At 42.3% G+C, this 13,154-nt stretch overlaps 1 protein-coding gene across 1 annotated transcript in view; it reads left to right on the forward strand.

Annotated features, from left to right (window-relative positions):
• Positions 1 to 12,290, forward strand: part of LOC117456329 (neural cell adhesion molecule 2-like) — a 103,292-nt gene extending 91,002 nt beyond the window's left edge. Inside the window, 1 exon segment of the mRNA XM_034096170.2 lies at positions 12,162 to 12,290. Coding sequence (XP_033952061.1) covers positions 12,162 to 12,271 — 110 coding nt within the window. The 3' untranslated portion in view covers positions 12,272 to 12,290.
• The last annotated feature ends 864 nt before the right edge of the window (positions 12,291 to 13,154 follow it).

Genomic DNA, 13,154 nt, shown 5'->3' on the forward strand with positions numbered 1-13,154 from the left:
CTCCGAGGCCAAGACGTCGAGATATAAGTCCAACAAAAGTGCATTCTACATTTCCCGTAAAGCCATTTGAGTCGTTTTCGATAAGGAGACGGGTTTCTTTGTGAAACGAGGGCTTACAGTCGACTGTGTGCACGATGCAGGCGCACTGAAAGACAACAGCGATGTTTGGACTGTGTTCCAGCCCCCCTCTGCACCAACCGGCTGAACAACACCCTGGTTGTATACACATGTAATTCTTCTTTGAGCTAGTCCGGAGATAACGAAGTAATGCGGAGGCCATCTTTACTGCAGATGAGAGGCTGTTGCTGTTTGGGGGAGTGTGTGGTTTTAAGACATGTAAGAAGTAGAAAGTACAGGTATTTGGGTTCAACATGAGAGAAGTAGAAAGTACAGGTATTTGAGTTCAACATGTAAGAAGTAGAAAGTACAGGTATTTGGGTTCAACATGAGAGAAGTAGAAAGTACAGGTATTTGAGTTCAACATGTAAGAAGTAGAAAGTACAGGTATTTGAGTTCAACATGAGAGAAGTAGAAAGTACAGGTATTTGAGTTCAACATGAGAGAAGTAGAAAGTACAGGTATTTGGGTTCAATATGTAAGAAGTAGAAAGTACAGGTATTTGGGTTCAACATGAGAGAAGTAGAAAGTACAGGTATTTGAGTTCAACATGTGAGAAGTAGAAAGTACAGGTATTTGAGTTCAACATGAGAGAAGTAGAAAGTACAGGTATTTGGGTTCAACATGTAAGAAGTAGAAAGTACAGGTATTTGGGTTCAACATGAGAGAAGTAGAAAGTACAGGTATTTGTATTCAACATGTGAGAAGTAGAAAGTACAGGTATTTGAGTTCAACATGTGAGAAGTAGAAAGTACAGGTATTTGAGTTCAACATGAGAGAAGTAGAAAGTACAGGTATTTGGGTTCAACATGTAAGAAGTAGAAAGTACAGGTATTTGAGTTCAACATGTGAGAAGTAGAAAGTACAGGTATTTGAGTTCAACATGTAGAAGTAGAAAGTACAGGTATTTGGGTTCAACATGTAGAGAAGTAGAAAGTACAGGTATTTGGGTTCAACATGTAGAGAAGTAGAAAGTACAGGTATTTGAGTTCAACATGTAAGAAGTAGAAAGTACAGGTATTTGAGTTCAACATGTGAGAAGTAGAAAGTACAGGTATTTGGGTTCAACATGTAAGAAGTAGAAAGTACAGGTATTTGGGTTCAACATGAGAGAAGTAGAAAGTACAGGTATTTGAGTTCAACATGTGAGAAGTAGAAAGTACAGGTATTTGAGTTCAACATGTAAGAAGTAGAAAGTACAGGTATTTGGGTTCAACATGTAGAGAAGTAGAAAGTACAGGTATTTGAGTTCAACATGTAAGAAGTAGAAAGTACAGGTATTTGTGTTCAACATGTAAGAAGTAGAAAGTACAGGTATTTGGGTTCAACATGAGAGAAGTAGAAAGTACAGGTATTTGGGTTCAACATGTGAGAAGTAGAAAGTACAGGTATTTGAGTTCAACATGTAAGAAGTAGAAAGTACAGGTATTTGGGTTCAACATGTAAGAAGTAGAAAGTACAGGTATTTGGGTTCAACATGTAAGAAGTAGAAAGTACAGGTATTTGGGTTCAACATGTAAGAAGTAGAAAGTACAGGTATTTGGGTTCAACATGTGAGAAGTAGAAAGTACAGGTATTTGAGTTCAACATGTGAGAAGTAGAAAGTACAGGTATTTGTGTTCAACGTGTAAGAAGTAGAAAGTACAGGTATTTGAGTTCAACATGTGAGAAGTAGAAAGTACAGGTATTTGAGTTCAACATGTAAGAAGTAGAAAGTACAGGTATTTGAGTTCAACATGTGAGAAGTAGAAAGTACAGGTATTTGAGTTCAACATGTAAGAAGTAGAAAGTACAGGTATTTGAGTTCAACATGTAAGAAGTAGAAAGTACAGGTATTTGAGTTTCAACATGAGAGAAGTAGAAAGTACAGGTATTTGAGTTCAACATGTGAGAAGTAGAAAGTACAGGTATTTGAGTTCAACATGAGAGAAGTAGAAAGTACAGGTATTTGGGTTCAACATGTAAGAAGTAGAAAGTACAGGTATTTGGGTTCAACATGAGAGAAGTAGAAAGTACAGGTATTTGAGTTCAACATGTGAGAAGTAGAAAGTACAGGTATTTGAGTTCAACATGTGAGAAGTAGAAAGTACAGGTATTTGAGTTCAACATGAGAGAAGTAGAAAGTACAGGTATTTGAGTTCAACATGAGAGAAGTAGAAAGTACAGGTATTTGAGTTCAACATGTGAGAAGTAGAAAGTACAGGTATTTGAGTTCAACATGAGAGAAGTAGAAAGTACAGGTATTTGAGTTCAACATGTGAGAAGTAGAAAGTACAGGTATTTGAGTTCAACATGTGAGAAGTAGAAAGTACAGGTATTTGAGTTCAACATGAGAGAAGTAGAAAGTACAGGTATTTGAGTTCAACATGAGAGAAGTAGAAAGTACAGGTATTTGGGTTCAACATGAGAGAAGTAGAAAGTACAGGTATTTGAGTTCAACATGAGAGAAGTAGAAAGTACAGGTATTTGAGTTCAACATGAGAGAAGTAGAAAGTACAGGTATTTGAGTTCAACATGAGAGAAGTAGAAAGTACAGGTATTTGGGTTCAACATGTAAGAAGTAGAAAGTACAGGTATTTGTGTTCAACATGTAGAGAAGTAGAAAGTACAGGTATTTGAGTTCAACATGTAAAGAAGTAGAAAGTACAGGTATTTGGTTCAACATGTAGAGAAGTAGAAAGTACAGGTATTTGGGTTCAACATGTGAGAAGTAGAAAGTACAGGTATTTGAGTTCAACATGTAGAAGTAGAAAGTACAGGTATTTGGGTTCAACATGTGAGAAGTAGAAAGTACAGGTATTTGAGTTCAACATGTAAGAAGTAGAAAGTACAGGTATTTGGGTTCAACATGTAAGAAGTAGAAAGTACAGGTATTTGGGTTCAACATGTAAGAAGTAGAAAGTACAGGTATTTGGGTTCAACATGTAAGAAGTAGAAAGTACAGGTATTTGGGTTCAACATGTAAGAAGTAGAAAGTACAGGTATTTGAGTTCAACATGTGAAGAAGTAAGAAAGTACAGGTATTTGGGTTCAACATGTGAGAAGTAGAAAGTACAGGTATTTGAGGTTCAACATGTAAGAGTAGAAGTACAGGTATTTGAGTTCAACAGGTAAGAAGTAGAAAGTACAGGTATTTGTGTTCAAAATGTAATAAGTAAAAGTAAAAAGTCGTCAGAAGAATAAGTAGTGGAGTAAAGTGCTGATACCAGAATGTTCTTAAGTACAGTAACGAAGTATTTGTACTCCACTGCTTCCCACCTCTGCCAGGGTCATAGACGGTCCTCTCCGCCCGGTTCCTCACCCCTCTGTGATGTTGAAACGTAGCAGGCAGCAGCCCGAGGGTTTAACTTTGAGGAGGATGCAAGGCTGTCTTTCTATTAAGAATCTGTCGAGTTGTGCCAGGATCACTCGGGGCACGCTGGGCTCTATAATTGCCTCGGGGGGAAGTTGTAAAGGCGTTCGAAGCGGCAACATTGGCTTCAAAAGTCTGTCTTCTTCTACAGTTTCTGTGATACCTGGAAGTTCTTCACTGAGAGTGTTCAGCAGGTGAAACGGACAGAAATCGTTGAAAAAAAAATCCAATTAAAGTTAGAAAATTCAACAAATAAATATATGTTTTACTTTAAAGTCATTGGAAGTTTTACAGTCTTTAATTCTGAATCTTTTCCCAACTTTTCTTCCGAATTATCTCCAGGCGTTTTCTTCATATCCTCTGCTGGCGATCGTCACAGTTTATCCCGCCCCAGCCTGTCAGTCAGTGATCAGGGAGGAGATGTGCGCCTGCCAGACAGACCTGAGGGAGGCAAACACGTGCAGTCCCGACTTAAATACAGAAATAAACTTTAATTATGCGACTAGTTCTGTACTGATATTTAAAAGCCCCAATTTAAACCAATGTCTAGCCCACATTGACCTAAATCCAGTTAATTCTGTGCATACAGTAAAATTACGATGTCTTCCTGGTTTGTGTTACGGTTGTGCGGGAGAGCTTTGTGCCGACGTCACAGAACCGTTTTCTGCTTACATGTGAGGCTCGCCGACAGTCTGCACTCTGATGGATCACAGCAGGAAATATAAAACAGAATACCAGATTAAAGTTAAGCTCCTGTATCCCGCAGTGCTTGGAAATATGAAAAATATTTCTACAACGGCACCAAACACGACGAAAAATACATACTTTTTTTTTTTTTTTGACATTTGTCAGTTTATACCGAGGCGCTGCATCGCTCACTTTACCCCGACAATGTTTGGGTGTGAAATGAAATGAACTCGGTGGGCTAAAACTCGAGCAGAGATGCCGCAGGAATTAAACATGAAACAAGCCCCCAGAATGCATCTGTCTGAAAACACTTCCCCATTAATGTTTAAAATATAAATCTTTGGTAAAGTAAGAAAGAATATCTCGGGGTTCACGGCTATAAAACATAATTACCCATTGTGGACTTTTCTTTTGTTTCCTTTACACGTCATATGACATTAATACATGAAACATTTAGTTTTGGGCTGCAGACAATGAAGTGAAAGGCGCCGGGATGTAATTAAAAGTGATGGATTGTAAGTACTTTGGCCAGTCATCCATGATTAGATGCGATTAAGGCTTTGTGCTACATTGCATTTTATTATGCAAGCGCGAGCATTTTTCCCCTCATTGTCACGCGAGTAAATACAAACGTGTGTACACAAATCATTACAGGGATGGAGACACTCTTTTCGGAGACGGGAAGCAGCTTGCTGAGGAGTCTGGCGTTTCATTAAGAGTGATCTTGAAGTCTTAACTTGTCATCGTCTGGAGGAGATGAAAGGCTTTGGAGGGGCGCACACCTGGCTCCGCTAATGGACGAACAAAAGCATCTTGTTTGGCCTTGGAGAAGCTTCCACACACTTCTTCCCACACAGCTTCTCTCAAACGGTCAGAGCGGCGCAGATCCCCGTGTGAACGCGTCCACGGAGCGGGCCCCTCAGTAACACTTCCACTCGTCCGTAAACGAAGGTGAACGTGGAGATTAAGAGTAAACGAGTGTTTCTTCAGAGGCTTGTATCCGTCCTCCGTTCAGAGTCGATGGCCTCGTGCTGAGTCGGTTCTGCAGAGGGAACGACGAGTCGCCCCTGCTGGGCTTTGGCGTCACTTTGAAGCTTACAGATTGCAAATGTAACCGGGCCGGTTTGACGCCACATGTGATCTCTGCGTTGTGTAAATGAGAACGACTTCTGTGCAAAACAGAATGTAATAATTAAAGCCGGAAATGGCTTCATCAGCTTTCTAGCTTCACACTTCTCCTCAGTGGGGCCTGAAGATAACTCAGGAAAGTATACAGAGTTCTAAATAATACAACTAACAGATATACATCTATCCATGGTGGCAAACCGGCTTTTCTTTGTAAACCAATATACACAAATATAACCATTAAAGGTGGGGTAGGTAAGTTTGAGAAACCGGCTCGAGATCGCTAGAATTTGAAAATACACAACCGGAGAAAATCTGCCACTTCCTCACAGAGCCCCTCCCCCCAACACACACGAACGCGCACATGACCAATGAGGGCACGAGATAAGTTTGTGCCCCGATGGAAGGCTGACAGGCAGGTAGGATGTACTTTTTACAGTATCACGGCTTCTCCAGATGACATTTTTGTATGGATTTGTTGTCAAAGCTCTTCAGATATTCATTGCTATCGGGATGTTAAGAGCATTCCATGGAATATAACAAAAAGTGTATCTCGAGCCGGTTTCTGAAACTTACCTACCCCACCTTTAAGTGCTTTGACAAAAAATCCATAAAAAAATGTCATCTGTAGAAGCCGTAATACTGTCAAAAGTACAACCTACCTGCCTGTCAGCCTTCCATCGGGGCACAAACTTATCTCGTGCCCTCATTGGTCATGTGCGCGTTCGTGTGTGTTGGGGGAGGGGCTCTGTGAGGAAGTGGCAGATTTTCTCCGGTTGTGTATTTTCTAATTCTAGCGACCTCGAGCCGGTTTCTCAAACTTACCTACCCCACCTTTAATTTACACTTACATAACAAACAATACAATTTACAGTTACAACACACAAAAAGAATACCCACATACCTGTGCAAAACAGAATGTAATAATTAAAGCAGGAAATGGCTTCATCAGCTTTCTAGCTTCACACCTTCAGTGGAAGAAAACACCCACATGTTAGCATATAGCTAATCTTTAGGAAGCTAGTGTAACATTAAACAATCTATTAACATATAAAATACAACATTTATGACGCCACTCGTTCCACGTACTTCTCCTCAGTGGGGCCTGAAGCTAACTGAGGCAAGCTGCAAGAGTCTGCGGAGATGTGCCGGTGCCAAGAGTACCAAAATAAAACGTACTTTTCAAAATAAAAGCATCTAAAAAATAAAGTGACAAGTTTTACAAATAAAGTATGGACAATGATTTTACTGAAATATAAACAAGTGAAGTTATACATCGGTTACACAAACTCACATCTGCAATGCACGCTCTAAAATAACTCATACATGATGTCAAATCATTTTAAAACACAACCCCAATTTAGAAAACTGATACGTAGAAGCAGATAGTGAGATACCCTGACTTGTTGTCCATCGTTTTGGTCAAGACCTTGTTGAACGTTAAAGTAAATAACTGTCGAGGCTCCACATAGAAATATGAACCCGCTTAATAAGTCGTTTTTTAGGAAATGGACTGTGATTTTTACTCGACAGGAAACGAGTCTTATCTGTTGCTAAAAGTCAGCCGTCACTCTATGATCTCCTGACTCTTTGGTTTGCCTCTGGGAAGCAGCTTCAGAGATGAGACGGTATCTCTGGAGTGTGGCCGGGACCACGCAGCGTACAGCAAACTGCCCGAGGAACAACAGGAACATACCGGACGGAAAACACGTCAACTCTCTAGGAGAAGCTGACGGGAAGAAAATCTATTGTTTTTATTGATCGTTGCGTTTCAAAGACGACTCTAGCATGTGGGGATTACAGGAGATATGTCCTTCTCGCTCCATAGCGTTCCATGCCTTAAAGGACACGGGTCGATTATTATAGATAGTTTATAAGTTAAAAACATGGGATTTGAACAGCTGCCTGTTGAGATAACATTTCATGTATCCCTGGTTTGTTTTCCCTTTCCTCGAGTGGGTCATTTAGGTTTGTGTGCATGTCAATGGCCTCAAGTTCAGATTGAGAAAAGGAAACACCTTCTGCACATTAGAGATAAAATAAGAAGTACTTTATTGATCCCAATGTGGGACATGTTTGCGTTGCAGCAGGCATTGCACATTAGAGAAAAACAATTCTATAATGTCAACATGTCAAAATAGAAGTAAAACAACATCAAGAATAGGCTTGGTGGAAAGACAAGGAAGGAAGCCACGACAGCGTTATTGAAAGAGTAAAGATACAATACTATCTGATTCTTATTAACTATTGGATTAAATGTCAATAAAGATTATTTTTAAGCTGAAATCCAAATTCTACTTAATGAATAATATGTAAGCCATCCAAAGACATTTCATATATTCAGTTGCTCGGTTTTGGAGTTTGTGCCGGAAAAAACCTTGAAAATGATTTCCAGTGTTATGGCTGATGAGGGGGGGGCGGTGCTGATTAGGGGGGGCGGTGCTGATGAGGGGGGGGCGGTGCTGATGAGGGGGGGGGCGGTGTTGATGAGGGGGGGGCGGTGCTGATGAGGGGGGGCGGTGCTGATGAGGGGGGGGCGGTGTTGATGAGGGGGGGCGGTGTTGATGAGGGGGGGCGGTGCTGATGAGGGGGGGGCGGTGCTGATGAGGGGGGGCGGTGCTGATGAGGGGGGACGGTGTTGATGAGGGGGGGGCGGTGCTGATGAGGGGGGACGGTGTTGATGAGGGGGGGCGGTGCTGATGAGGGGGGGCGGTGCTGATGAGGGGGGACGGTGCTGATGAGGGGGGGGCGGTGCTGATGAGGGGGGGCGGTGTTTGATGAGGGGGGGCGGTGCTGATGAGGGGGGACGGTGCTGATGAGGGGGGGGCGGTGCTGATGAGGGGGGGCGGTGCTGATGAGGGGGGACGGTGCTGATGAGGGGGGCGGTGCTGATGAGGGGGGGCGGTGCTGATGAGGGGGGCGGTGCTGATGAGGGGGGGCGGTGCTGATAAGGGGGGGCGGTGCAGAACGCCGTGTCAAAACGCAGCGATGGATGGGTGCTTTCCGAGTCTTGTGCAAGGTGCCGATCCTGAATGCTTAACAGGAGTTTCAAATAGAAACCCAGGACACGAGCATCGCCGAGCGACAGTCTGCTGATGTCCGCACAGATCATCCCGACCCGATGCCTCGTTCCAGTAGAGTTGTAAAACCCACGTTGAACATGAGGGACAGCGCGGTTTCCTCATTGATTCCCCTTATTAAATCAACTCCAGTCCCACGAGACGCAAGAAGAAGAAGAAAGGATTTAGAAAGCTTTGATGTGTAGAAAAAAACGGCAGCTCGATATTTTCCTCATATTTTGCACTTTCACTGTTTATTGTTGTCTGGGTCTTTTGTTGTTTAGGCGTGGGAGCGACTTTCTGCTGAGGGACAAATTGCCTCGAGACGTCCCTCGCTGTAAATTCAGCTCTATTTCCAAAATGAAACGACAAAAGATAATCAACTGTTTGTTTCACACGGGTCCAAGCGCGGTTCACACTGTGTCTCTGTGGGACGTCAATAAGGGGGGGCAGGTACTTCGATGGGACAACATGTGCTAAAATGGATTTGTCGACAAACAAAGGCATTACATATTACGACATAGCAAAGAATGAGCCACCTGTGAGGAGGATTTAAACATCAAGCACTATCCATTTTTAAATGTCTTAAAACAGCCATTTGAATATTCACGTGGGTCTTCAACCCTCCTATTGTCTTCGTGTCCCCCCCCCCTTACTCTGGTGTCCTGTTTTAACTGCTATCACATTAACACACAAAACATTAATCATCACCACATTTCATTTAACGCCCTTTCAAACTGTAGATAGATAGATCTGTATGTGTCATTGTACCGGTACAACGACATTACGACTCAAGGTGCCAACACGCAACAACAAGACACTATAAAAACAATAAATGGGACTTAAAAAAGACAACATATTGTATCAGTCTACTGGTACACATGAAGAACTGCAGTAAATATGCAAAGAACAGACACTGAGCATGTATGGCGTGTGCCTGGTGTGATCCATGTGGGGGAGGGGCACATAAGAGCGGGAAATGTATCAATTGTTCTGTGTGTGTGGTCTAGCATTACTCTACTTGTGGGGACCTAAATCTGTTCACACAGTCATTGTGGGGACTCGCCTCCCTTATGGGGACACATTAGAGGTCCCCATAAGGGGGATCATTCATTTTAGGGTGAAGACTTGGTTAGGTTAAGGTTCGGCCAGGGGTCGGCAACCCGCGGCCCTTTAAGCCCTCTGCTCTGGCTCCCTTGAGCTTAGACAAAAATAAGAAGGAAATAAAATAAAAGTATTTGTAGGACTATTTATATTTTGTTGCATGGTTGAAAATGTTTCGTATGTTGTATTTTGAGGTGATACTGTGACTCATAAATAAAAAACAAAACGGTTTTAATTAGTTTAAAATGCGTCACATCCTGCTCCGGTCCCGCGCGAGCGCCTTTTCTTGGAGGCGAATAACCTGACCCCCGGCTCGATGAGCGAACTATGGATACATCAAAGAAAAGTACCGGAGGAACACAGGGTTTAATTCTGCGTGGACAGAGTTGTCTGCTTTCACAGCAAACGATGCTGGTTTACCGGGATGTCTGATGTAGAGAGAAGTTGTCAACGGTGGTGCAGCCTTTACCATGGGAGCCTGCCTGCAGACCTCCACTCTCAGGACACCTCCACTGTCAGTACAGGAAGTGACGATTCTGACGCGTTTCTTTCCCGCCCACCGAAGGACTCGTTTGATGGAAGTTTTCAAATCACAATGGAGACTCATCACGGAGGTCATGAGTCCGCCCACCGTGCACTTTGGGTCGGCCTTGGTCAAGCCCTTTTGACCCCCCAGCCTGGTTCTCGTAAAAGTTTTTCACTCAAATGACACCATGGAGGAATGTAACGGGAGTTGACAGGGACTCTGTCCGCCTCACGAGTGCCTATTTTCGGACACTTTTTTCCACTTTTCCCCGGTTTTATTATTTTTTAGGTTATTTTCACCCGGTTTTCTACCGGGGACATTGACCGGTCTCGAGTGTCGCCCCACGGCCTGTGTCCAGCCCCCCCCCACACTCTTCCATATATTAACGGATTTTGACAATTGTTGTCGCATTTTTCTCCTCTCCTCTCACTGATCTAATGGCAAACGCGACCCACTGTCGGAGGGCCTCCGCGCCGGCCGATATGAAGCGTGACCAAGACGCACCGTCCAGGGGTCCCGCAGCGGGGTGGAGGTTCCCAGCTGGAACCTCTCCACCTCCGCCGCGGTGCACCCGGCAAACACGGTTGTTTCTCGAACCTTCCACTTCCACAATTTGAAAGCAAATGTATATTCGAATATTCGACCCCCCAAAAAACGGTTAACCGGTTAACCGAAATGTACATATCCTATAAAAAGAAAAAAAAAATGGGTAAAAAAAAAACTTCCCAATTTTTTTTTTTACTTCTTTTTTTTACCCAATTTTTTTTCAACAATTTTTTAGAAATACATACATTATCAAATAAGTGTAGAAACCAAGTCGAATTTGTCAAATGTATTGAACTGGTGATCACAGGTTGACAGCTATAGGCCTACAGCTTTCATGTGTGGAGGGATTCACAATCAGGCCAGCTGTAGAGAAGACCCTCTCAGCTGGAACGGAGGTTGCGGGTATAGCAAGGTATATAGCATGTTATAAGTTTAATTTGGCATAGTTTGACCTCTACACCGCACTCACTAACCTGGTCGAAGTATTTCCACACATTACTCCTTTTTGACGCCATGTCTGTTGTGTAGGACTCTTCTTAGAGTGTAAATAATTTCCGGACTATGACTGGTAAAATATTGAATACCAGCAAAACTAAATCTCTCCAGTCAAAATGTCTATGCACTTTCCCGCCACACACGGTTGCCAAGCAGCGCTTATTGTTGTTTAGGCTGGCCACTCATGTGTCGCGAGTGTTGACAGGGGGCGGGGAGCACGCTCAACTGTTAGCGCCGGAACCTCGCAACGGCTGCGGAGCTCATTTGCGCCACATTTGTGCCTAAGATGAGGTTTGAGTCTGCGTGATCTGCGTGTAGGGAGGGGCAGCAGCCATATCATTGGCTAGAACTAGCTAGATCTGATGGATTTGGACATAAACGCGAGTGAAGTATAACCGGACACGAGAGAGAGATCAGCACCTGCAGCTCTGCCCGCTGTGAGGGGCCGGTGAGCGGAGCAAAACACACCTTTAGACGTCACCTAACACATTTAGCTATGGCATAGTCGTATATAAATACATTGAATTATTCAATTTGATAATATGTAATCAACTTAGGCATCACTCCCAAAAAAAAAAATTAATAAAAAAAAAAAAAAATTAATAAAAATATTCATAACTCATATTCGAATACATGAATAATTATTCGAATACCTGAATCATTTCGAATATTCGATTAATCGTTCCCATCCCTACTAGCGGGTGTAACTAAAATACAAGATGCCGTATTTATATATATAAATAAATATATATATATCTATATAGATATATATATATAGATAATAAGTGTCAGTGCTATTTTATGTTGTATTAGCGGGCATTTCCTGTTCGGAAAGTGGTGCTGTACTGAGAGTAAACAATACAAGGTGTCCCTATTTTTATATATATCTATATACTTTATGTATATAATAAGTGTCAGTACGATTTAATTTTGTATTTGCGTGCATTTCCTGTTCTGAAAGTGGCGCTGCGGCTGTACTGATAGTAACTACAATACAAGATGTCCGTATATATCTATATATATATATACATATGTATTATATTAAGTGTCACGATCCGTCACGATCAGATTTTATTTTGTATTTGCGTGCATTTCCTATTTGGAAAGTGGCACTGTACTGATAGTGGTGATTTTATTTTGGAATTCTTAGCGTGCACTTCCTGTACTGACAGTGGAGGTGTCCTGAGAGTGGAGGTCTGCACCGGAACTGTCCTGAGAGAGGACCCCTCTCGCCTTTACGAGGGGGAGGAAGACAGCTGACGACCTTCAGTCATAATTCAATGGGGTATGTAATTTATTTCAGAAACACTTTTTGTTATATTCCATGGAAAGCTCTTAACGTCCCGATAGCAATGAATATATTAAATGCTTTGACAATAAATACATACAAAAATTAATCTCTGGAAGCCGTAGCGCTGTAAAAAGCACGACCAATCATCTGAGCCGGCTAAAATAACTAGATGGCCTACCTGCCTGTCAGCCTTCCATCTGGGCACACACTTATCTCGTGCCCTCATTGGTCATGTGTGCGTTCGTGTGTTGGAGGAGGGGCTCTGTGAGGAAGTCTGAAGGAAGAGGCATATTTTTTCCGGTTGTGTACTTTCAAATTCTCGCACACTCGAGCTGGTTTCTCCATTCTTACCTTTAACTCTTTCTAGGGTGCAGATATATGTTTTATTTATTTCAAAGTGGGCCCATTTAATAATATTTTTTTCCCCTTCCAATGTGCAGAGGACGCCCCACGTGCTGTGTTTAATTTATTTTAAAGTAGGCCTGTGTATTATTTTTAATTCTCCTATAAGAGTTCTTTGGTTTCTTATTAGAAGGTAACAGTTTATATCATGTAATAAATAGCCTAATAAATGCCAAAAAACTGGTAGTTTTTGTCGGATATAACAATAAAAAATATGAATATATGTTTGTGGCTCCAGACAAAAAACATTTTTGGAAAAAAGGAGCGAAATGGCTCTTTTTGTTCAAAAAGGTTGCAGTACCCCTGGGTTAGGGGTAAGGGTCAGGCATGTGTTGGTTATGGTTAGGATAAGTCTCCCAGGAAATGCATGTAAGTCAATGAAATGTCCCCTGAAGTGGTGTGGTGTGTGTGTGTGTGTGTGTGTGTGTGTGTGTGTGGGTGTGTGTGTGT

Source organism: Pseudochaenichthys georgianus, chromosome 2, assembly GCF_902827115.2.
Source record: "Pseudochaenichthys georgianus chromosome 2, fPseGeo1.2, whole genome shotgun sequence".
NCBI lineage: Eukaryota > Metazoa > Chordata > Actinopteri > Perciformes > Channichthyidae > Pseudochaenichthys > Pseudochaenichthys georgianus.